This window comes from Entelurus aequoreus, linkage group LG17 (assembly GCF_033978785.1).
Source record: "Entelurus aequoreus isolate RoL-2023_Sb linkage group LG17, RoL_Eaeq_v1.1, whole genome shotgun sequence".
NCBI lineage: Eukaryota > Metazoa > Chordata > Actinopteri > Syngnathiformes > Syngnathidae > Entelurus > Entelurus aequoreus.
Genome location: NC_084747.1, coordinates 560,000 through 586,875, shown reverse-complemented (window position 1 = coordinate 586,875; position 26,876 = coordinate 560,000). Strand labels below are relative to the sequence as shown.

The window sequence follows — 26,876 nt, the reverse complement described above, 5'->3', positions numbered from 1 at the left end:
ATTTTATTGTGGTTGAACAAGATTGTAAACTTTTCTTCACTGAAATATTCCTCACACAAGACAAATATTTATTATTGGAACATGCACCTCCTCATATTAAATACAACTTACTGTACATTTACACCAAGTGCTTCATAAATAGATCTGATTCATATTCAAAACCTTCACCGTTCATTCCACACCACATTCATATCAAACATGTCTCAGTCATTCCACATCTAGTCCTGATTCAAATCCAATTCATGATCAACTAACTTCAGACTCATTCCAGAGTCACAATCAAACACATTTCACTCATTTCAGATTCATTCCACATTCATTCTAGACTCATTTCAGACTTGTTCCAGATTCATTCCAAGTTTATTGCAGAGTCATATCAAACACATTTCACTCATTTCAGATTTATTACAAATCTAGTTCCGATTCAAATCAAACTCGATATGGACTGAATTCAGATTTTTTCCAGATTCATTCCAGATCTGTTCCCAATTCAAATAAAATTCATTATGGTTCATTTCAGAGTCATTCCAGATTTAATCCAGATCTACTTCCGATTCAAATCGAACTCATTCTGAACTAACTTCTGACTCGTTCCAGATTCATCCCAGGTCTCTTCCAGAGTCATATCAAACACATTTTAATCATTTCAGATTCATTCCAAATCTATTCCTGATTCAAATCAAACTCAATATGGACTGAATTCATCTTTTTTTCCAGATGTATTCTATACTCATTTCAGACTCATTCCAGATACTTTTCTGATCTATTCCCGATTCAAGTCAAACTCATTATGGACTCATTTTACACCCATTCCATATTCATTCTAGACTCATTTCAGGCTTTTCCAGATTCATTCCAGATCTGTTCCAATTCAAATCGATTTCATTATGGTTTAATTTCAGACTCATTCCAGATTTAATCCAGATACATTTCCGATTCAAATTGAACTCATTATGAACTCATTCCACACTCATTTCATACTCATTCCAGGTTTATTCCTAATTCAAATCAAGACCACTCTGTTCTAATTCAAGACTCTTTCCAGATTGAATCCAGATCTATTTCCGATTCAAATTAAACTCATTATGAACTAATTTCAGACTCATTCCAGAATTATTCTACACTCATTTTAGACTCATTCCAGATTTATTCGAGACTTAATTCACTGTTTTCAGACTAATTTCAGTTTCATTTGAGACGCTTTCCAGTTTTGTTCTAGACTCGTTTTACTCATTTCAGACTCTTCAAATTTATTTCGGACTAATTCCGAATTCATTCAAGATCTATACCCGATTCAAATCAAACTCATTGTGGATTAATGTCAGATTTATTACAGATTAATCCCAGACTAATTTTATTCCTTTCACTCGTTTGAGACTAATTTCAGATTCCTTGGAGAATCATTTCAGACTCACTTTAAACTCATTTCAGTTTCTTTTGAGACTCTTTCAGATTCCTTCTAGACTTGTTTTACTCATTTCAGACTCTTTTCAAATTCATTCCAGATCAATTCTCGATTTCAATCAAACTCATTATGAACTAATTTCAGACCCATTCCAGATCAATTCCCGATTTCAATCAAACTCATTATGAACTAATTTCAGACCCATTCCAGATTGATCCTACACTCATTACACTAATTTCAGACTCAATCCTGATTCATTTACGATTAATTCAGACTCATTCCTGATTCATTTACGATTAATTCAGACTCATTCCAGATTCATTTACGATTAATTCAGACTCATTCCAGATTCATTTTACACTCATTCCAGATTCATTTCAGATTAAATTCAGACTCATTCCTGATTCCTTTTAGATTAAATTCAGACTCATTCCAGATTGTTTGTAAACTCATTCCAGACTCATTCCAGATTAATTTCAGATTCAATTCAGACTCATTCCAGATTGATTCTAAACTAATTTCAGACTCATTTCAGATTTAATTCAGACTCATCCCAGATTAATTCTAAACTCATTCCAGACTCATTCCACATTCATTCCAGTTGTGTTCCCGATTCAAATAAAACTCATTCCAGACTGATTTCGGAGTCACTCCAGAGGCCCGATGCATTTTCATACAGAAGAAAAGGTGGGAGGGGTGGAGAACCAGTGCAAAGGGGGTGCAGGGGGCGTGGCCTCAGTCAGTTGTGGGAGGTCATGTGACGGGACAGGTGATGGCGCTCCCGGAAGGACTCGTTGCAGATTGGACATTTGAGTTTCTCCTCGCGCCGCCGCTTGACCAGCGGCTCCATGGCGTACTCCTTCTTGTGGTGCGAGCGCATGTGGTAGACCAAGTCCGAGGTCATGCGGAAGGAGGCGTTGCACTTGGCACACCAGTTCTGCGCCGGCAGGCAGAGCGAGGTGAAGGAGGGCGGCAGCAGGGTGAGGGCAGAGGGCATCTGGAGCTGGATGGTGCCCGAGTTCTTGGGCCAGAAGGTGGTGGCGGCGGCGGCGTACACGAAGGGGCTCTGCTTGGCCATTCCGCCCGGCACTGGGCAGTTGGCGCCCAGCTCGGCGCCCTGCAGCTTGGCGGCGAGGTGGTCGGCCTGGTAGAGGCGGCTGGACGAGATAGTGTCGCCCACCGCCGGGTGGCAGTCCAGCAGCTTGGGGGGCATCACCAGCGGGGAGATCTGGGAGAAGGAGGACCGGGAAGGTTGGCTGAAGGCGCTCTTCCTCTCGCCGCCGCCCTGCTGGCTCACTGAGGTGAAGGCGCTCCCCATGGGCTGCGTCTGGGGCGGCTGGGTCTCCGACAGAACCTGCCGGATGCTCAGGTGCTTCTCTGAGGGGTTGCTGCCGGGCCGCCCGCCATCTTTGTTTTCAGAGTTAGCGCCGGAAAGGCTCTTGCTGGAGCCGTGGTTCTTGAGGGTCTGGGCGGACTTCTTGACCTCGGTGAAGGCGCTGCGTTTGGTCTCTGAGTTTTCTGAAGACCCCGACGAGGAAAGCGACCTGTGGTTCTCCTCCAGGCCGTACACGCCTCTGTAGTTCTGAGCCGACGTGGCCAGTTCTTCTTTAGACTTAGACTGGGACACCACGGGCCGCCGAGACTCCCTGTCCTCAATCTCGGAGAACTTTCTCTTCCCAGAACTCTCGCTGCTGACCTCGGCCTCCTTGTCTCTGAGCGGACTGGTCCGGTTGTTCTCCAGATCCCGAGCAAGGTTGTGAAAGTCAGTGGAAGGTTTGTTGGCGTCCTGAGGACTCCCGAAGCCCTCGGAGCGGCCCAGCTTTGGGCTGGTCCTGGTGGGCGTCACGTTGGGTCGGTCGGGGCGGCCCTCCTTGCCGGGCTCCTCGTCCGCCCCCGTCAGGTTCTGTAGTCTTTTGGTACAGCGGAACCGCAGGTGGGCCAGGAAGGGGAACTCAAACTGGAACCGCTGGCTGCAGTCCGGACACGAGTTGTGGGTGGAACCTTCTTGGGGGAAACACAACCTTTTAGCTTCAGACCATCTTTGGCAGGACCAGAACCGAAAAAGACGGTGGCGTCTCACCTTTGCTTTTAGCAGGCGCCCTGCTAGAGCTGAGCAGCAGCAGTTCTACCAAGTCCTTGCCGTACCAGACCAGCAGCTCCTCGTCCTTCTCGATGCGACGCAGCGAGCGGTAGAAGAGTTGCCCGTTCTTCACGTACGCTTCCAGGTTCTGCTCCTCCTTGTCCCGCGCCGACTGGACCAGCCGGAGCCACATGAGACCTTCTGAGGTGCTGCTAGCAGCTGACGTGTCCACCTGCGACACACACATGGTCTCCTTATTTGACTTTAGTCATATAATCAATAAATCATGTTGCTATTCAAACAATGTCAAATTAAGTTAAAAATGCACTTCATTAATATTTCCGAATGGTTTTGAAGGTTGTGTGAATTTTATCTCAAAAGAGTTCTTTATTTTTGTTGATTGACTGTTCTTTTATTTGACTCCTTCCTGTCATGGCACGCTGTCAGGCTTCCGTAGTTTCTGTAGCTCCTCCTCTTCCGCCTCACTTCCTGCTTGCGATGCCGCTGCGAGGTGTGTCCAAATTGGTATCGTGCTGTGTGTCGTTTATTAACAAACAAAAAAAAGGTTTATTTTTGTAATTCTTGCCGTATATTGTTGACTTTTTTTGTGCCTTAAACATATCAAGTGTTTTTGTGTTATTTTAACAGCTAGTTTGAGCGCTACGAGCGTTTTGTTTGAGTGACAGTGTTGGCGCGATTTGTTTGAAGCGGTCCTCTTTCATGTCACGTGACCACTACTTCCTGTCGGTAAAAAGTATGTTTTCTATCTTTCGTGTCACGTGACCAGTACTTCCTGTCGGTAAAAAGTATGTTTTCTATTTTTCGTGTCACATGACCACTACTTCCTGTCGGTAAAAAGTATGTTTTCTATCTTTCGTGTCACGTGACCACTACGTCCTGTCAGTAAAGAGTATGTTTTCTGTCTTTCGTGTCACGTGACCACTACTTCCTGTCGGTAAAAAGTATGTTTTCTGTCTTTCGTGTCACGTGACCACTACTTCCTGTCGGTAAAAAGCATGTTTTCTATCTTTCGTGTCACGTGACCAGTACTTCCTGTCGGTAAAAAGCATGTTAGCGCTACAACGTGATTGTTACTTGATGTGTAATACTCGAAATGTGCTTTTATTGAACTCCTTCCCCACGCACTTCTTTATTTTGGCCGCTAGTCGGCAGTGTTGACTTTTTGCAACTTCTATAGAGTCCATGCTGTGTAATGATAGTGTCGATTTATGTCATTTTTACTTCCATTTTCAGAATAAAAGCTCCTGTAAAGAAGTCCACTGCGTGATGGCTGTCGACTAACTCATCACAAGTCCAGAGCCGTTCCAGATGGATGGACAGTAAGCGCAAAAATCTTTAAGAAATATATATTTTTTTATTTCAATTGAATGTTTTGAATCCACACATGTTCCCTACAGCTCTCTGTAATATATTTTGTATTCATAAAATGATAGAACATCTTTTATCCAAAAATATATATACGAGAATCTCACATGAATGTTTTTAATCAGAGAAACAATTTTAATAAATAATTATGATCATTTGAATGAGAAATGTTTGAATAATAGTCATGTGTAATAATAATATTAGGAAAAGTTGAATTTAAATAAAAGAAGTCAAGAAGATCTGAGCCGAGGATGTCGTTGTGGCTTTTGCAGCCCTTTGAGACACTCGGGATTTAGGGCTATACAAATAAACTTTGATTGATAAGAGAAAAGATTTAAAAGTACAAAACAGTTTTTTTATGATTATTATTATTATTTATATAATAATTATAATGATAATAGTAATAATGACAATGGTAGCAATTATAATAATACAATCATGATAATACATTAATGATAATAACGATAATAATACAAAAATAATAATAATAGTCATCATATTCATCATAACCCTAATCATCATAGTAATACTGATAATGTGGTTTTAATTCAGTGGGGTCAAATATAGTATGAATATTAAATACAAATATTGAAATGATTCCAAATGTATTTGGTAGAAAAATGCAATAATAAGACATATTTCATCTTGAAGTCACTTTGTAAAAATATCAACAATATTTGACTCCTTCTGGCGTTCACTTTGCTAATTCACTCTGAATGGAATGTCATATATATATATATATATATATATATATATATATATATATATATATATATATATATATATATATATATATATATATATATATATATATATATGTATAAATAGGATATTATATAGTAAAAAAATGTTGTACATGATCATCAATAATATACAGTATTGTGTATGATAATTAATGATATAGAATATTGTTTATAATCTAGAATAATATACAATATTGTATATGATCATCAATAATAGACAATAGTGTTTGTAATATAGAATACTATACAATGTTGTATATGATGATCCATAATATAAGACAGGAAGTCTTACGCGGAAGATGTAGGGGGCGGTGCGTTTGTCGGTGGCCTTGAGTGCGACGAAGGCGATGCTGTCGTACATGGAGGTGTGACTGAGCACGCACGGCCCAAAGATGGCGCTCTCAGGTACGTCACAGGTGGTGTAGACGCTGGTGAAGATGTCTGTCAGACATTGTTGGACCGCCTTGGTGTCGCCCTCCCAGACCACCTTGTGAGAGCTCGACTCCTCCATGGCAAGCTGGGGGAAACACACCATTGTTACACCTTTTTTTTAAATACAATTGTTACACCTTTTTTACACATTTGTTACACCTTTTTTACACAATTGTTACACCTTTTTTTCAAATACAATTGTTACACCTTTTTTACACATTTGTTACACCTTTTTTACACAATTGTTACACCTTTTTTTTTACACTTTCTTACACGATTGTTACACCTTTTTCCCCACAACTCTTACACAATTGTTACACATTTTGTACACTTTTTTTGAACCTTTGAACTCTTACACAATTGTTACACTTCTTTTTTTTTACACAACTGTTACACTTTTTTAAGCAACTCTTACACGATGGTTACATATTTTTTTGCACTTTTTACGCATCCCTTACATAATTGTTACACTTTTTTACACAATTGTTACACCCTTTTTACACTGTCTTATGCAACTCTTGCATGATTGTTACACTTTTTTACACAATTGTTACACCTTTTTTACACTGTCTTATGCAACTCTTACATGATTGTTACACTTTTTTACACAATTGTTACACCTTTTTTACACTGTCTTATGCAACTCTTGCATGATTGTTACACTTTTTTACACAATTGTTACACCTTTTTTACACTGTCTTATGCAACTCTTACATGATTGTTACACTTTTTTACACAATTAAGCGGTAGAAAATTGATGGGTGGATGTTACACAGTTTTTATACAATTGTTACACCCTTCTTACACAATTGTTACACATCCATCCAAATTGTTACACCTTTTTTGTAATGAAAAAAAAATGGATACACCTTTGTTATAACTTAGCACGCGTGTTACATAAGTGCTACACTTTTGTCACACAATTGTTACACTTTTAACAAGATTGTTAAACCTTTGTTTAAATTTAATACACAATTGTTAGACCTTTTTTTCCCCTTTTTTAATTGTTACACGATTGATACACCTATGTTATAATTTAACACACAATTGTTACACTATTTACACATTTGTTACACCTTTTTAAATAAGCTAAACATTTTACACAATTGCTACACCTTTGTTATAGTTGAACACACAATTGTTACAAATTTGTTACCCCTTTTTTTTATCTTTTTAAAAATTGTTACACGTTTGCTATAATTTAGCACACAATTGTTACGCCTTTGTTACATCTTTTTAAAAATTGTTAAAACAATTATTACGCCTTTTTTAATTTCTTAAAACAATTGTTACGCCTTTTTAAAATGTGTTAAAACAATTGTTACGCATATTTTTACATTAGTTAAAACAATTTTTACGCCTTTTTTAAAATTTGTTTAAAAATGTGACAGTTGTTACACCTTTATTATAATTTAACACACGTTTGTTACACAAGTGTTACACCTTCTTACACTTTTATTAAATCTGTTTAAAAATATTAGACAATTGTTACACCTTTTTAAAAATATTTAAAAAAAATAGTCATTTGTTACACCTTTGTTATAATTTAACACACAATTGTTACATATTTTTAAAAATATTAGACAATTGTACACCTTTGTTATAAATGAACACAATTGCCACACCTTTTTTAAAGAAGTTAAAACATGGCTACACCTTTGTTATTACAATATTACAATGCTCCAATTCAAAATGTTTTTGTAACAATAGTTTTAGTAAGTGCAATGTAAGAGTGTTGTAAACATGTCACATCCTGTCTAATGTTAAAAATGATGCTAGGTATCTAAAGTCTTGCAGGAAAAAAAGACAAAAGGTGAGATTGAAGTGCGTCCCAACATGAAAGTCATGATTCGCTGCTGCAGAGAAGAAGAATACATCATCTCTCGCACGGAGCCAAGCAGCTGCCGACGGATTTGTTCATCCTAATTAATTCCCAGCTCATCACGGCAGCACTCTGACAATATGAATAATGACGACACAGCAGGAGTGCATAATAATCATCTTATTACTAACAACCAGTTCTAGCATTTACAAGGTCAAATACCCAAATGACAAACCATGTCCATGAAAAGGACATTTCCCTCGAATGTTGACAATATTATTTACAAGAGTAAAGTGCAGTCAAAACGAAAGTGAAAGCAGTTTGCACAATTTAAACAAGTGCAGGTGTAATAAATACAGATATTACTTATGATTATGCAGGTGTAATAAATACAGATATTACTTATGATTATGCAGGTGTAATAAATACAGATATTACTTATGATTATGCAGGTGTAATAAATACAGATTTTACTTATGATTATGCAGGTGTAATAAATACAGATTTTACTTATGATTATGCAGGTGTAATAAATACAGATATTACTTATGATTATGCAGGTGTAATAAATACAGATTTTACTTATGATTATGCAGGTGTAATAAATACAGATATTACTTATGATTATGCAGGTGTAATAAATACAGATTTTACTTATGATTATGCAGGTGTAATAAATACAGATATTACTTATGATTATGCAGGTGTAATAAATACAGATATTACTTATGATTACGCACAGTAATAATTGCTTTGTGTTGGCAGATGGACGCGCGGCTCGGGTGTAAAAGTGCAATAAAAGCGGAAATACATCCAACATCAATCATCCATCGCGTGTCCCTCATTAGCATAATCCTCCACTTCGCCCACGTGACTAATTAAAGCGCCACAATTCTTCGTAATGTTGCTTTTCTTCCCGCGCGCGCGACACCGACGCTCCCAGCGCGCCAAAATGTTGCTCGTGGAACTAAAAAGTACCTTTTTTTACTTTTTATTACATTTTATTTTGAAATGCGTCTTTATCGCCGATAATGCGCGATGCAAATGAAAAGGTGTTTCTATGACAACAATAGTGTGTCGAATAAAATGTTACTATGACAACAATAGTGTGTCAAATAAAATGTTACTATGACAACAATAGTGTGTCTAATAAAATGTTACTATGACAACAATAGTGTGTCTAATAAAATGTTACTATGACAACAATAGTGTGTCAAATAAAATGTTACTATGACAACAATAGTGTGTCAAATAAAATGTTACTATGACAACAATAGTGTGTCAAATAAAATGTTACTATGACAACAATAGTGTGTCTAATAAAATGTTACTATGACAACAATAGTGTGTCAAATAAAATGTTACTATGACAACAATAGTGTGTCTAATAAAATGTTACTATGACAACAATAGTGTGTCAAATAAAATGTTACTATGACAACAATAGTGTGTCAAATAAAATGTTACTATGACAACAATAGTGTGTCAAATAAAATGTTACTATGACAACAATAGTGTGTCAAATAAAATGTTACTATGACAACAATAGTGTGTCAAATAAAATGTTACTATGACAACAATAGTGTGTCAAATAAAATGTTACTATGACAACAATAGTGTGTCTAATAAAATGTTACTATGACAACAATAGTGTGTCTAATAAAATTGTTTAGTATAATAAAAAAGCTGTCAACTTGTTTTGTTGAAGACAAGCTAGTATGTGTAATATTAGGAAGAAGCTAGTATTTGTAATATTATGATGAGAATGAAGCTCGCATGCACTCCCACAATCTCATCTCTGCTCCACTTCGGCCTTTCTTCCGATCCCGAACTCGGCTTTTAAATCGGCGCTTTTTGGACCCGAACCTTCCTTCCTTTTTTCTTTTTTTTTAAATCCTCCTCTCAGCCTCTTTCTCTACCCGATTGTTGTGTCCGGTACCGGCAGCATGTTTACCTGTGGTGCAGCGTCGGAACCAATAATCCACACAGCGGGGGGTCGGCACCTCGGACCACAAGAAGGAGGAAAAAAGAAAGGCAAAAGCCTCCAGAAAGAAGGAAGGTGGTCCTGATGGAGTCACAGGCACAACATGGTGCCGGAGGACAGCGGCGTGTGCGCGGGTTGAGAGTTCCGGTGCTATGCAGGACTCGCACGCCGACCTGCGCGTTTTGTTGTGGGCACATAATCTCTCCAATGAGGCGTGTCGTGTCCTCTCTGCTGTCTCCTCCTTTTAACTCTTCACTGACACCTCACACACACACACACACATCTTCATTCTCATCTCCTTCATCATCATCTTCTTCATTCTCATCTCCTTCATCCTCATCTTCTTCTTCATCCTCATCTCCATCTTCATTCTCATTTCCTCCTTTTAACTCTTCACTGACACCTCACACACACACACCATCTTCATTCTCATCTCCTTCATCCTCATCTTCTTCTTCATCCTCATCTCCATCTTCATTCTCATTTCCTCCTTTTAACTCTTCACTGACACCTCACACACACACACCATCTTCATTCTCATCTCCTTCATCATCATCTCCTTCTTCATCCTCATCTCCATCTTCATCCTCATCTCCTTTTAACTTTAGACTGGCACCCTGGACCACACACACAATCCTCATTCTCATCTTGATCTTCATCATTGTCCTCTTTCTCAACTGCATCTTGATCCTCATCTTCATCATCATCTTCATTGTCATCCTCATCTTCATTTCCATCCTCATCTTCATTCACATCTTTATTTTCATCCTCATCTTCATTCTGATCTTCATCCTCATCTTCATTGTCATCCTCCTCTTCATTCTCATTTTCACCCTCATCTTCATCCTCATTCTCATCCTCATCTTCATTCACATCTTTATTTTCATCCTCATCTTCATTCTGATCTTCATCCTCATCTTCATTATCATCCTCCTCTTCATTCTCATTTTCACCCTCATCTTCATCATCATTCTCATCCTCATCTTCATTGTCATCCTCATCTTCATTTTCATCCTCATCTTCATTCTCTTCCTCATCTTCATTCACATCTTTATTTGCATCCTCATTTTCACCCTCATCTTCATTCTCATTTTCACCCTCATCTTCATCCTCATCTTCATTCTCATATTCATCCTGTCTCCTCATTTTAACTCTTCACTGGCACCCTGGACCACACACACACACACCATCCACATCTTCATTCTCATCTTCATCTTGCTCCTCATCTTCATCATCATTCTCATCTTCATCTTGATCTTCATCTTCATGAGCCACAAGCGTCAAAAACACCCGTTTTGTCAAATATGTTGAATCTTGATTCCACAAAAATGTATATTATTTATTATTATTATAATTAATGTTATTATTATTATTTGACATAAAATGGAGGCGTCTCCACTCAACTCAACCGACCTCGTCTTCCCCCAGCTTCCGGCTCCAGGGACCGGCCCTGCCCGCCAGCAGCAGCCGCCTAAGGAGGCTCCTCAGGCGGCCTCACGCGGCTCAGCGTTCCGTCGACTCCACTCTGGAGGCCCCTTCCTGCAATACCCGGAGACGCGCTTAGAGGGCGCCAGTGTCTAACTCTGCAGACTTCTCCTTCTGCTGCAAAGTGAGTGAGAAGCTGATTTATTGATATCATTGATTTATTGATTCACTGCTTCCTTGTTTAATTGACATGTTCATTTAGTGATTCACAAAGTCATTGATTTATGAATTCACTGATTCATTTATTCACTGCTTCGTTGTTTAACTGATTAATTTGTCGATTCACAAAGTCATTGATTTATTCATTCATTTATTCATTGCTTTGTTGTTTAACTGGTTAATTTACAGATTAACGATGTCATTGCTTTATTCATTTATTGATTCATTTATTCACTGGTTCGTTGTTTAATTGACATGTTAATTCATTGATTCACAATGTCATTGTTTGATGAATTCAATGATTCATTTATTCACTGCTTTGTTGTTGAACTGATTAATTTATTGATTCACTGAGTCATTGGATTATGAATTCAGCCATTCATTGATTAATAAGCCCTTCTCCAAAGGAGCAATATGATGATGACAAATGGGCGGCGGCATGAAAGTGTAATCAGGGACGTTTTGAGGCGACTAATGCTCCAATTTGAAGATGTCTCATCTTTTTAGCTGTTTGTCCTTTTGTCCTAAATGATAAATCCTGCAGAATATGATCCTGCATAAACAAATACGGCCATCAGACGCTCATCTTCTCCAAATAAATCACACTCTTTTCTGGCAGACAAAGAGAATGCAGGGGAGATCATCTGCTGTGTTTTTAATTAAAAGGTTATTTATTGGATGTTTATTATGTTGCTTTTGAGGACAAACTTGATGACAATTTGTTTGGCTTTTGGGGGATAAGAGTCTTCATAAAGTTCAAAGGTCACAATAACACCAGGAGGAGAGAGTTAGAAAACCAATGAAATAATAATAATGACATTATTGTTAGTGATAATATTTATATTTACAAATGCATCTGGGCCAATTTATTAGGTACACATCCACGTGGGAAAAAACTTTTTTTTAAATGCGTGAATAAACAATTTCCAGGAAATGAGCATGTCCAACATTTTACACCAAAAACATGAAAGCAAAATAATAGTCATTATTTTAATCCATTTCATTTAGGGATTATTTATTTTCATATAGCCTTTGATTGATGACTATTTACTGTATATTATATATTCTTTATTTTGTATTATGTATTATTTAATATTGTATTCTTCATTATTAATTTGTATTTCACTCTTATGCTAAGCAATTAAGTCTAATAATACAAAAAACAAGCGTGTAAATTAGCGAGTAATTATTCATATTCTGCTGATATCTTGTCACATTTGACAGGACATGATTGTCATTTGAATACATGAATATTCATTCATTTTCACAATAAAGTTACGGTGTGCTTTCAGACAGAAAGACTAATAAAACTAATGTTACGCTTTTAAAAAAAAAACAACCTCACTGCTGATTTGCCGGAGAAGCTCGCTAGCGAGCTAATCGCTAGCTAAGTGACACCGTCCTGGTCGACAAGCGTTGGATAAAATAAAAGTGACATATTTCAGTCATCATTTGCACATTACTGAGTGGATTTTAGGGTTAAAACAAAATGTCAGTTCAGAATATTAGCATGAAAAATGTTGTGTAAAAACAGATTTTGGTTCTTTCACAATAAAATGTTCCAGATCATGTTGACATTTCATCTTGTTGTAAAACGCACACACTTTTTCTATTTTGACACTTAAATACTTTGTCACTTTTAACTTCCTTTTGTGAAGAATGTATTTGTGTTCAACCAATGATCGTTTGATTCCAGCTGCAACAACACTCCCCTTCTCTATTTAATTACCATCTTTTTATTTCTGAATCGATTTTTTTCAATTACCATCCTTTTTTTCTGAATCAATTTTGGTTTTAATTACCATCTTTTTATTTTCCTGAATTTTTTTTTTTTTATTACCATCCTTTTATCCTGAATCTATTTTCATTTTAATGACCATCCTTTTTTCCCTAAACCGATTTTTTAAATTACCATCCATTTTTTCTACTGAATCATTTTTTAACCATCCTTTTTTCCCTTAATCGATTTTTTTTTAAATTACCATCCTATTTTTCTTCTAACAATTTTTTAAATTACTATCCTTTATTCTGAATCAATGTTTTTTAATTACCATAATTATTTCCCCTGAATCGATTTTTTTAATTACCATCATTCTTTTCCTGATTTTTTTTTTATTACTAATCTTTTTTCCCCTGAATCGATTTTTTTAAATTAGCTTCTGTTGTCTTCCTGAATTTATTTCTATTTTATTACCATCCTTTTGTTTAGTTTTTTACCCTGAATCAATTTATTTAATGACACTCCTTTATTTCCCTGAATTATTATTTTTTTAATTACCAACCTTTTTTTTTCCTGAATCTTTTTCCCCCCGAAATCGATTTTTTTTTCATATCACATTGGCAAAATGAATTATCTATTATTTGTAGTAAACAATAAAGAATAATAAATAATGTTTGATGATACATTTAAATGTCAGAAAATATCAACTCACGTTCAAATTCTTTTTTTATGACCATTCTGAATCGGACTGAAAGTGAATCGTGAAAGTGACAAACTTAATGTTTATTTATGTGTGTGTGTGAGAATATGAACAACAATAGAACAAATAACAGCAATAGAACAAATAACAACAATAGAACACAAAACAACAATAGAACACATAACAATAGAACACTTTATAACAATGGAACACGTAACAATAGAACACTCTATAACAATAGAACACATAACAATAGAACAAATAACAATAATAGAACTCTTAACAACAATAGAACACATAGCTATAGAACACTTAACAATAGATTAAATAACAACAATAGAACACAACAACAATATAACATAACAATAAAACAAATAATAGAGTAAATAACATTAAAAGAAAATAACAAAAGATGAAATAACAACAATACAACACATAACAACAATAAAACACATAACAACAATAGAACAAATAACAACAACAGAACAAAAAACGATAGAAGAATTGACAACAATAGAACAAATAACAATAGAACACATAACAACAATAAAACACATAACAACAAAAGAAGTAATAACAACAATAGAACCCATAACAACAGAATAAATATAAATAGAAACAAGTCAATCATGTGATGTAAAAGTCAAAGGTTAAGTCTGAAATTAAAAAGTTACTGTGTCACAGGATGTCAACAGGAAGTTACTGTGTCACATGATGTCAACAGGAAGTTACTGTGTCACATGATGCTCAGCAGGAAGTTACTGTGTCACATGATGTCAACAGGAAGTTACTGTGTCACATGATGTCAGCAGGAAGTTACTGTGTCACATGATGTCAACAGGAAGTTACTGTGTCACATGATGTCAGCAGGAAGTTACTGTATCACATGAGGTCAACAGGAAGTTACTGTGTCACATGATGTCAACAGGAAGTTACTGTGTCACATGATGTCAACAGGAAGTTACTGTGTCACATGATGTCAGCAGGAAGTTACTGTGTCACATGAGGTCAACAGGAAGTTACTGTGTCACATGATGTCAGCAGGAAGTTACTGTGTCACATGATGCTCAGCAGGAAGTTACTGTGTCACAGGATGTCAACAGGAAGTTACTGTGTCACATGATGTCAACAGGAAGTTACTGTGTCACATGATGCTCAGCAGGAAGTTGCTGTGTCACATGATGTCAACAGGAAGTTACTGTGTCACATGATGCTCAGCAGGAAGTTACTGTGTCACATGATGTCAACAGGAAGTTACTGTGTCACATGATGTCAGCAGGAAGTTACTGTATCACATGAGGTCAACAGGAAGTTACTGTGTCACATGATGTCAACAGGAAGTTACTGTGTCACATGATGTCAGCAGGAAGTTACTGTGTCACATGATGTCAACAGGAAGTTACTGTGTCACATGATGCTCAGCAGGAAGTTACTGTGTCACAGGATGTCAACAGGAAGTTACTGTGTCACATGATGTCAACAGGAAGTTACTGTGTCACATGATGCTCAGCAGGAAGTTGCTGTGTCACATGATGTCAACAGGAAGTTACTGTGTCACATGATGCTCAGCAGGAAGTTACTGTGTCACATGATGTCAACAGGAAGTTACTGTGTCACATGATGTCAGCAGGAAGTTACTGTATCACATGAGGTCAACAGGAAGTTACTGTGTCACATGATGTCAACAGGAAGTTACTGTGTCACATGATGTCAACAGGAAGTTACTGTGTCACATGATGCTCAGCAGGAAGTTACTGTGTCACATGATGTCAACAGGAAGTTACTGTGTCACATGATGTCAGCAGGAAGTTACTGTGTCACATGAGGTCAACAGGAAGTTACTGTGTCACATGATGTCAACAGGAAGTTACTGTGTCACATGAGGTCAACAGGAAGTTACTGTGTCACATGATGCTCAGCAGGAAGTTACTGTGTCACATGATGTCAGCAGGAAGTTACTGTGTCACATGAGGTCAACAGGAAGTTACTGTGTCACATGATGTCAGCAGGAAGTTACTGTGTCACATGATGTCAACAGGAAGTTACTGTGTCACATGATGCTCAGCAGGAAGTTACTGTGTCACATGATGTCAACAGGAAGTTACTGTGTCACATGATGCTCAGCAGGAAGTTACTGTGTCACATGATGTCAGCAGGAAGTTACTGTGTCACATGATGTCAGCAGGAAGTTACTGTGTCACATGATGTCAACAGGAAGTTACTGTGTCACATGATGTCAGCAGGAAGTTACTGTGTCACATGATGTCAACAGGAAGTTACTGTGTCACATGATGTCAGCAGGAAGTTACTGTGTCACATGATGTCAGCAGGAAGTTACTGTGTCACATGATGCTCAGCAGGAAGTTACTGTGTCACATGATGTCAGCAGGAAGTTACTGTGTCACATGATGTCAACAGGAAGTTACTGTGTCACATGATGTCAGCAGGAAGTTACTGTATCACATGAGGTCAACAGGAAGTTACTGTGTCACATGATGCTCAGCAGGAAGTTACTGTGTCACATGATGTCAACAGGAAGTTACTGTGTCACATGATGTCAGCAGGAAGTTACTGTATCACGTGAGGTCAACAGGAAGTTACTGTGTCACATGATGTCAACAGGAAGTTACTGTGTCACATGATGTCAACAGGAAGTTACTGTGTCACATGATGCTCAGCAGGAAGTTACTGTGTCACATGATGTCAACAGGAAGTTACTGTGTCACATGATGTCAGCAGGAAGTTACTGTGTCACATGAGGTCAACAGGAAGTTACTGTGTCACATGATGTCAACAGGAAGTTACTGTGTCACATGAGGTCAACAGGAAGTTACTGTGTCACATGATGCTCAGCAGGAAGTTACTGTGTCACATGATGTCAGCAGGAAGTTACTGTGTCACATGAGGTCAACAGGAAGTTACTGTGTCACATGATGTCAGCAGGAAGTTACTGTGTCACATGATGTCAACAGGAAGTTACTGTGTCACATGATGCTCAGCAGGAAGTTACTGTGTCACATGATGTCAACAGGAAGTTACTGTGTCACATGATGCTCAGCAGGAAGTTACTGTGTCACATGATGTCAGCAGGAAGTTACTGTGTCACATGATGTCAGCAGGAAGTTACTGTGTCACATGATGTCAACAGGAAGTTACTGTGTCACATGATGTCAGCAGGAAGTTACTGTGTCACATGATGTCAACAGGAAGTTACTGTGTCACATGATGTCAGCAGGAAGTTACTGTGTCACATGATGTCAGCAGGAAGTTACTGTGTCACATGAGGTCAACAGGAAGTTACTGTGTCACATGATGTCAACAGGAAGTTACTGTGTCACATGATGTCAACAGGAAGTTACTGTGTCACATGATGCTCAGCAGGAAGTTACTGTGTCACATGATGTCAACAGGAAGTTACTGTGTCACATGATGTCAGCAGGAAGTTACTGTGTCACATGAGGTCAACAGGAAGTTACTGTGTCACATGATGTCAACAGGAAGTTACTGTGTCACATGAGGTCAACAGGAAGTTACTGTGTCACATGATGCTCAGCAGGAAGTTACTGTGTCACATGATGTCAGCAGGAAGTTACTGTGTCACATGAGGTCAACAGGAAGTTACTGTGTCACATGATGTCAGCAGGAAGTTACTGTGTCACATGATGTCAACAGGAAGTTACTGTGTCACATGATGCTCAGCAGGAAGTTACTGTGTCACATGATGTCAACAGGAAGTTACTGTGTCACATGATGCTCAGCAGGAAGTTACTGTGTCACATGATGTCAGCAGGAAGTTACTGTGTCACATGATGTCAGCAGGAAGTTACTGTGTCACATGATGTCAACAGGAAGTTACTGTGTCACATGATGTCAGCAGGAAGTTACTGTGTCACATGATGTCAACAGGAAGTTACTGTGTCACATGATGTCAGCAGGAAGTTACTGTGTCACATGATGTCAGCAGGAAGTTACTGTGTCACATGATGCTCAGCAGGAAGTTACTGTGTCACATGATGTCAGCAGGAAGTTACTGTGTCACATGATGTCAACAGGAAGTTACTGTGTCACATGATGTCAGCAGGAAGTTACTGTATCACATGAGGTCAACAGGAAGTTACTGTGTCACATGATGCTCAGCAGGAAGTTACTGTGTCACATGATGTCAACAGGAAGTTACTGTGTCACATGATGTCAGCAGGAAGTTACTGTATCACATGAGGTCAACAGGAAGTTACTGTGTCACATGATGTCAACAGGAAGTTACTGTGTCACATGATGTCAACAGGAAGTTACTGTGTCACATGATGCTCAGCAGGAAGTTACTGTGTCGCATGATGTCAACAGGAAGTTACTGTGTCACATGATGTCAGCAGGAAGTTACTGTGTCACATGAGGTCAACAGGAAGTTACTGTGTCACATGATGTCAACAGGAAGTTACTGTGTCACATGAGGTCAACAGGAAGTTACTGTGTCACATGATGCTCAGCAGGAAGTTACTGTGTCACATGATGTCAGCAGGAAGTTACTGTGTCACATGAGGTCAACAGGAAGTTACTGTGTCACATGATGTCAGCAGGAAGTTACTGTGTCACATGATGTCAACAGGAAGTTACTGTGTCACATGATGCTCAGCAGGAAGTTACTGTGTCACATGATGTCAACAGGAAGTTACTGTGTCACATGATGCTCAGCAGGAAGTTACTGTGTCACATGATGTCAGCAGGAAGTTACTGTGTCACATGATGTCAGCAGGAAGTTACTGTGTCACATGATGTCAACAGGAAGTTACTGTGTCACATGATGTCAGCAGGAAGTTACTGTGTCACATGATGTCAACAGGAAGTTACTGTGTCACATGATGTCAGCAGGAAGTTACTGTGTCACATGATGTCAGCAGGAAGTTACTGTGTCACATGATGCTCAGCAGGAAGTTACTGTGTCACATGATGTCAGCAGGAAGTTACTGTGTCACATGATGTCAACAGGAAGTTACTGTGTCACATGATGTCAGCAGGAAGTTACTGTATCACATGAGGTCAACAGGAAGTTACTGTGTCACATGATGTCAACAGGAAGTTACTGTGTCACATGATGTCAACAGGAAGTTACTGTGTCACATGATGCTCAGCAGGAAGTTACTGTGTCACATGATGTCAACAGGAAGTTACTGTGTCACATGATGTCAGCAGGAAGTTACTGTGTCACATGAGGTCAACAGGAAGTTACTGTGTCACATGATGTCAACAGGAAGTTACTGTGTCACATGAGGTCAACAGGAAGTTACTGTGTCACATGATGCTCAGCAGGAAGTTACTGTGTCACATGATGTCAACAGGAAGTTACTGTGTCACATGATGTCAGCAGGAAGTTACTGTGTCACATGATGTCAGCAGGAAGTTACTGTGTCACATGATGTCAGCAGGAAGTTACTGTGTCACATGATGTCAACAGGAAGTTACTGTGTCACATGATGTCAGCAGGAAGTTACTGTGTCACATGATGTCAACAGGAAGTTACTGTGTCACATGATGTCAACAGGAAGTTACTGTGTCACATGATGTCAGCAGGAAGTTACTGTGTCACATGAGGTCAACAGGAAGTTACTGTGTCACATGATGTCAGCAGGAAGTTACTGTGTCACATGATGTCAACAGGAAGTTACTGTGTCACATGATGTCAGCAGGAAGTTACTGTGTCACATGATGTCAGCAGGAAGTTACTGTGTCACATGATGTCAGCAGGAAGTTACTGTGTCACATGATGTCAACAGGAAGTTACTGTGTCACATGATGTCAACAGGAAGTTACTGTGTCACATGATGCTCAGCAGGAAGTTACTGTGTCACATGATGTCAGCAGGAAGTTACTGTGTCACATGATGTCAGCAGGAAGTTACTGTGTCACATGATGTCAACAGGAAGTTACTGTGTCACATGATGTCAGCAGGAAGTTACTGTGTCACATGATGTCAACAGGAAGTTACTGTGTCACATGATGTCAACAGGAAGTTACTGTGTCACATGATGTCAGCAGGAAGTTACTGTGTCACATGAGGTCAACAGGAAGTTACTGTGTCACATGATGTCAGCAGGAAGTTACTGTGTCACATGATGTCAACAGGAAGTTACTGTGTCACATGATGTCAGCAGGAAGTTACTGTGTCACATGATGTCAGCAGGAAGTTACTGTGTCACATGATGTCAGCAGGAAGTTACTGTGTCACATGATGTCAACAGGAAGTTACTGTGTCACATGATGTCAACAGGAAGTTACTGTGTCACATGATGCTCAGCAGGAAGTTACTGTGTCACATGATGTCAGCAGGAAGTTACTGTGTCACATGATGTCAGCAGGAAGTTACTGTGTCACATGATGCTCAGCAGGAAGTTACTGTGTCACATGATGTCAGCAGGAAGTTACTGTGTCACATGATGTCAACAGGAAGTTACTGTGTCACATGATGCTCAGCAGGAAGTTACTGTGTCACATGATGTCAGCAGGAAGTTACTGTGTCACATGATGTCAACAGGAAGTTACTGTGTCACATGATGTCAACAGGAAGTTACTGTGTCACATGATGCTCAGCAGGAAGTTACTGTGTCACATGATGCTCAGCAGGAAGTTACTGTGTCACATGATGTCAACAGGAAGTTACTGTGTCACATGATGTCAGCAGGAAGTTACTGTGTCACATGATGTCAGCAGGAAGTTACTGTGTCACATGATGTCAACAGGAAGTTACTGTGTCACATGATGTCAGCAGGAAGTTACTGTGTCACATGATGTCAGCAGGAAGTTACTGTGTCACATGATGTCAACAGGAAGTTACTGTGTCACATGATGCTCAGCAGGAAGTTACTGTGTCACATGATGTCAGCAGGAAGTTACTGTGTCACATGATGCTCAGCAGGAAGTTACTGTGTCACATGATGTCAGCAGGAAGTTACTGTGTCACATGATGTCAACAGGAAGTTACTGTGTCACATGATGCTCAGCAGGAAGTTACTGTGTCACATGATGTCAACAGGAAGTTACTGTGTCACATGATGTCAGCAGGAAGTTACTGTGTCACATGATGTCAGCAGGAAGTTACTGTGTCACATGATGCTCAGCAGGAAGTTACTGTGGCACATGATGCTCAGCAGGAAGTTACTGTGTCACATGATGTCAGCAGGAAGTTACTGTGTCACATGATGTCAGCAGGAAGTTACTGTGTCACATGATGTCAGCAGGAAGTTACTGTGTCACATGATGTCAACAGGAAGTTACTGTGTCACATGATGTCAACAGGAAGTTACTGTGTCACATGATGCTCAGCAGGAAGTTACTGTGTCACATGATGTCAACAGGAAGTTACTGTGTCACATGATGTCAGCAGGAAGTTACTGTGTCACATGATGCTCAGCAGGAAGTTACTGTGTCACATGATGTCAGCAGGAAGTTACTGTGTCACATGATGTCAGCAGGAAGTTACTGTGTCACATGATGTCAACAGGAAGTTACTGTGTCACATGATGTCAGCAGGAAGTTACTGTGTCACATGATGTCAACAGAAGTTACTGTGTCACATGATGTCAACAGGAAGTTACTGTGTCACATGATGCTCAGCAGGAAGTTACTGTGTCACATGATGTCAACAGGAAGTTACTGTGTCACATGATGTCAGCAGGAAGTTACTGTGTCACATGATGCTCAGCAGGAAGTTACTGTGTCACATGATGTCAGCAGGAAGTTACTGTGTCACATGATGTCAGCAGGAAGTTACTGTGTCACATGATGTCAACAGGAAGTTACTGTGTCACATGATGCTCAGCAGGAAGTTACTGTGTCACATGATGTCAACAGGAAGTTACTGTGTCACAAGATGTCAACAGGAAGTTACTGTGTCACATGATGTCAGCAGGAAGTTACTGTGTCACATGATGTCAACAGGAAGTTACTGTGTCACATGATGTCAACAGGAAGTTACTGTGTCACATGATGTCAGCAGGAAGTTACTGTGTCACATGATGTCAGCAGGAAGTTACTGTGTCACATGATGTCAACAGGAAGTTACTGTGTCACATGATGCTCAGCAGGAAGTTACTGTGTCACATGATGTCAGCAGGAAGTTACTGTGTCACATGATGCTCAGCAGGAAGTTACTGTGTCACATGATGTCAGCAGGAAGTTACTGTGTCACATGATGTCAACAGGAAGTTACTGTGTCACATGATGCTCAGCAGGAAGTTACTGTGTCACATGATGTCAACAGGAAGTTACTGTGTCACATGATGTCAGCAGGAAGTTACTGTGTCACATGATGTCAGCAGGAAGTTACTGTGTCACATGATGCTCAGCAGGAAGTTACTGTGGCACATGATGCTCAGCAGGAAGTTACTGTGTCACATGATGTCAGCAGGAAGTTACTGTGTCACATGATGTCAGCAGGAAGTTACTGTGTCACATGATGTCAGCAGGAAGTTACTGTGTCACATGATGTCAGCAGGAAGTTACTGTGTCACATGATGTCAACAGGAAGTTACTGTGTCACATGATGTCAACAGGAAGTTACTGTGTCACATGATGTCAGCAGGAAGTTACTGTGTCACATGATGTCAACAGGAAGTTACTGTGTCACATGATGTCAGCAGGAAGTTACTGTGTCACATGATGCTCAGCAGGAAGTTACTGTGTCACATGATGTCAGCAGGAAGTTACTGTGTCACATGATGTCAGCAGGAAGTTACTGTGTCACATGATGTCAACAGGAAGTTACTGTGTCACATGATGCTCAGCAGGAAGTTACTGTGTCACATGATGTCAACAGGAAGTTACTGTGTCACAAGATGTCAACAGGAAGTTACTGTGTCACATGATGTCAGCAGGAAGTTACTGTGTCACATGATGCTCAGCAGGAAGTTACTGTGTCACATGATGTCAACAGGAAGTTACTGTGTCACATGATGTCAACAGGAAGTTACTGTGTCACATGATGTCAACAGGAAGTTACTGTGTCACATGATGCTCAGCAGGAAGTACTGTGTCACATGATGTCAACAGGAAGTTACTGTGTCACATGATGTCAACAGGAAGTTACTGTGTCACATGATGTCAGCAGGAAGTTACTGTGTCACATGATGCTCAGCAGGAAGTTACTGTGTCACATGATATCAACAGGAAGTTACTGTGTCACATGATGCTCAGCAGGAAGTTACTGTGTCACATGATGTCAGCAGGAAGTTACTGTGTCACATGATGTCAACAGGAAGTTACTGTGTCACATGATGTCAACAGGAAGTTACTGTGTCACATGATGCTCAGCAGGAAGTTACTGTGTCACATGATGTCAACAGGAAGTTACTGTGTCACATGATGTCAACAGGAAGTTACTGTGTCACATGATGTCAACAGGAAGTTACTGTGTCACATGATGCTCAGCAGGAAGTTACTGTGGAACATTTAGTAAAGTGGAACATTTATTAGGTAGAACATTTATTAAGGTGGAACATTTAGTAAGGTGGAACATTTCTTAAGGTGGAACATTTAGTAAGGTGGAACATTTATTAAGGTGGAACATTTAGTAAGGTGGAACATTTATTAAGGTGCAACATTTAGTAAGGTGGAACATTTATTAAGGTGCAACATTTAGTAAGGTGGAACATTTAGTAAGGTGGAACATTTATTAAGGTGCAACATTTAGTAAGGTGGAACATTTAGTAAGGTGCAACATTTAGTAAGGTGGAACATTTAGTAAGGTGGAACATTTATTAAGGTGGAACATTTATTAAGGTGCAACATTTAGTAAGGTGGAACATTTAGTAAGGTGCAACATTTAGTAAGGTGGAACATTTATTAAGGTGGAACATTTAGTAAGGTGCAACATTTAGTAAGGTGGAACATTTAGTAAGGTGCAACATTTAGTAAGGTGGAACATTTATTAAGGTGCAACATTTAGTAAGGTGGAACATTTATTAAGGTGCAACATTTAGTAAGGTGGAACATTTAGTAAGGTGCAACATTTAGTAAGGTGGAACATTTATTAAGGTGCAACATTTAGTAAGGTGGAACATTTAGTAAGGTGCAACATTTAGTAAGGTGGAACATTTATTAAGGTGGAACATATAATAAGGTGGAACATTTATCAAGGTGGAACATTTATTAGGTTGAACATTTATTAAGGTGGAACATTTTTTAAGGTGGAACATTTTTTAAGGTGGAACATTTATTAGGTTGAACATTTATTAACATGGAACATTTTTAAGGTGGAACATTTTTTAAGGTGGAACATTTATTAAGGTGGAACATGTTCAACATTTGTACACCAACTGGTTCTTTCCTTCCAAGATGGCGTCCTAGGCCAGCTGCCAGAGCCTCTCAGGGTTCCATGTTCACTGAGCTGCTGTGGCAACACTTAATGTTCTAGACCCTTTTGGCCCTCAGGGCGTCCTCACAAACACTGGCAACACACACAGTCTGAGAGGAAGACGTGTGTGTGTGTGTGTGTGTGTGTGTGTGTGTGTGTGTGTGTGTGTGTGTGTGTGTGTGTGTGTGTGTGTGTGTGTGTGTGTGTGTGTGTGTGTGTGTGTGTGTGTGTGTGTGTGTGTGTGCTTGATGGGCTGCACTCAGCTCGTCTTCTTCATCTGGGACGACTTGTTCAGACTTTGAAAGTTTCTTCTTCAAGAATTTTGCTCCCTTCACTGAGAACCAAACTTACTGACAAATATTCAATAATCAATCATCAATACATCTTCTAACTGACAAATAATCAATCATCAATATGTCATCTTACTGACAAATATTCAATAGTCAATCATCAATACATCTTCTAACTGACAAATAATCAATCATCAATATGACATCTTACTGACAAATATTCAATAATCAATCATCAATACATCTTCTAACTGACAAATAATCAATCATCAATATGTCATCTTACTGACAAATATTCAATAGTCAATCATCAATACATCTTCTAACTGACAAATAATCAATCATCAATATGTCATCTTACTGACAAATATTCAATAATCAATCATCAATACATCTTCTAACTGACAAATAATCAATCATCAATATGTCATCTTACTGACAAATATTCAATAGTCAATCATCAATATGTCTTCTTACTGACAAATATTCAATAATCAATCATCAATACGTCTTCTTACTGACAAATATTCAATAGTCAATCATCAATACGTCATCTTACTGACAAACATTCAATAATCAATCATCAATACATCATCTTACTGACAAATATTCAATAATCAATCATCAATACATCATCTTACTGACAAATATTCAATAATCAATACATCTTAGTGACAAATATTTAATAATCAATAATCATTACGTCTTATTAGCATCAGTAGTAAATACAAGTACTAGTAAACATCAGTAGTAAATACAAGTAGTGGTTAGCAACAGTAGTAAGTACAAGTACTAGTTAACATCAGTAGTAAATACAAGTACTAGTTAACATCAATAGTAAATACAAGTAGTGGTTAGCATCAGTAGTAAATACAAGTACTAGTTAACATCAGTAGTAAATACAAGTAGTGGTTAGCATCAGTAGTAAATACAAGTACTAGTTAACATCAGTAGTAAATACAAGTAGTGGTTAGCATCAGTAGTAAGTACAAGTACTAGTTAACATCAGTAGTAAATACAAGTACTAGTTAACATCAATAGTAAATACAAGTAGTGGTTAGCATCAGTAGTAAATACAAGTACTAGTTAACATCAATAGTAAATACAAGTAGTGGTTAGCATCAGTAGTAAATACAAGTACTAGTTAACATCAATAGTAAATACAAGTAGTGGTTAGCATCAGTAGTAAGTACAAGTACTAGTTAACATCAGTAGTAAATACAAGTACTAGTTAACATCAATAGTAAATACAAGTAGTGGTTAGCATCAGTAGTAAATACAAGTACTAGTTAACATCAATAGTAAATACAAGTAGTGGTTAGCATCAGTAGTAAATACAAGTACTAGTTAACATCAATAGTAAATACAAGTAGTGGTTAGCAACAGTAGTAAATACAAGTACTAGTTAGTAAGTTAATTGGCAGAAAAAGCAAAGTCGGTGAAAATATTTTGTTCTTCTTCACTTCCTCTGAGACTTTTGGAAACATGAAGTTGACAACGTGCTTTTATTTTGAAGGTGAGAAGACGTGTGGGGACGTGCTGAGGAACTTGATTACCTTCAGGACGCCTGTCAGCCACACACACACTTCAAAACAACACACACGCACACACACTTCAAAACAACACACACACGCACACACACTTCAAAACAACACACACGCACACACACACTTCAAAACAACACACACACACACACACACTTCAAAACAACACACACACACACACACACACACACATAGACACACACACACACACACTTCAAAACAACACACACACACACACACGCACACAACAAGAGTGCTTCTGGTACCAGCCTGACCCGACCCGCCTGCAACTGAACTAACGCAGCAAAACAACTCATCAAAGCCGGCAGCCACAGGAAAGAACACACACACACACACACACACAAACAGATGCGTCCCCAAAAGGCAAATGTGGGGAGGGGGGGGGGGGGGTCTTTAAAGCAAACAGTGGGACACAGCTGCTAAGTGGAGGACATTCAAGGTGTGTGTGTGTGTGTGTGTGTGTGTGTGTGTGTGTGTGTGTGTGCCTCGTCCTTCCACCAGCACTTCAAAGTTAGAAGTGAAAGAAAAGAAAATGTTGACAGTCGCTCAGTAAAAAATGAGCAAGGATGAAAAAATGATCAAAAAGATTATGAAATATGATCTTTTATGTCAATGATAGGAATTTGTAATCACTTGTTTTGACAAAACACACACACACACACACACACACACACACACACACACACTGTTGAAGTCATTGATATCTCTTTTCAATATTTGATAATAATTCTAATGATTTGTGAACAACCAATGCATCTAC

General features: G+C 38.7%; 2 protein-coding genes across 6 annotated transcripts; one reads left to right on the top strand and one right to left on the bottom strand.

Annotated features, from left to right (window-relative positions):
* Nucleotides 1–6: 6 nt before the first annotated feature.
* Nucleotides 7–10,138, bottom strand: prdm8b (PR domain containing 8b). 3 transcript variants are annotated; one of them, XM_062024361.1, is made up of 4 exons: nucleotides 9,823–10,138; nucleotides 5,907–6,131; nucleotides 3,486–3,717; nucleotides 7–3,409 (listed from the first exon to the last, which is right to left on the bottom strand). In XM_062024361.1, exons 2-4 carry the CDS (start codon nucleotides 6,123–6,125, stop codon nucleotides 2,145–2,147), a joined length of 1,716 nt encoding a protein of 571 aa, XP_061880345.1. In that variant the 5' UTR covers nucleotides 6,126–6,131; nucleotides 9,823–10,138; the 3' UTR covers nucleotides 7–2,144. The 3 variants fall into 3 exon arrangements, with proteins under 3 accessions (XP_061880345.1, XP_061880343.1, XP_061880344.1); XM_062024359.1 differs by lacking the exon at nucleotides 9,823–10,138 and having other exon boundaries at nucleotides 5,907–7,167; XM_062024360.1 differs by lacking the exon at nucleotides 9,823–10,138 and having other exon boundaries at nucleotides 7–3,406; nucleotides 5,907–7,113.
* Nucleotides 3,939–26,425, top strand: LOC133632123 (cytochrome c oxidase subunit 3-like). Of its 3 annotated transcripts, XR_009821659.1 has the most exons (4): nucleotides 3,939–3,996; nucleotides 4,740–4,825; nucleotides 11,281–11,461; nucleotides 26,068–26,425. XR_009821659.1 is itself a non-coding variant. In XM_062024362.1 (2 exons), exon 1 carries the CDS (start codon nucleotides 10,060–10,062, stop codon nucleotides 11,161–11,163), a length of 1,104 nt encoding a protein of 367 aa, XP_061880346.1. In that variant the 5' UTR covers nucleotides 9,944–10,059; the 3' UTR covers nucleotides 11,164–11,182; nucleotides 11,281–12,531. The 3 variants fall into 3 exon arrangements, 1 of the variants encoding a protein (XP_061880346.1); XR_009821658.1 differs by lacking the exons at nucleotides 3,939–3,996; nucleotides 4,740–4,825 and adding an exon at nucleotides 9,944–11,182; XM_062024362.1 differs by lacking the exons at nucleotides 3,939–3,996; nucleotides 4,740–4,825; nucleotides 26,068–26,425 and adding an exon at nucleotides 9,944–11,182 and having other exon boundaries at nucleotides 11,281–12,531.
* The last annotated feature ends 451 nt before the right edge of the window (nucleotides 26,426–26,876 follow it).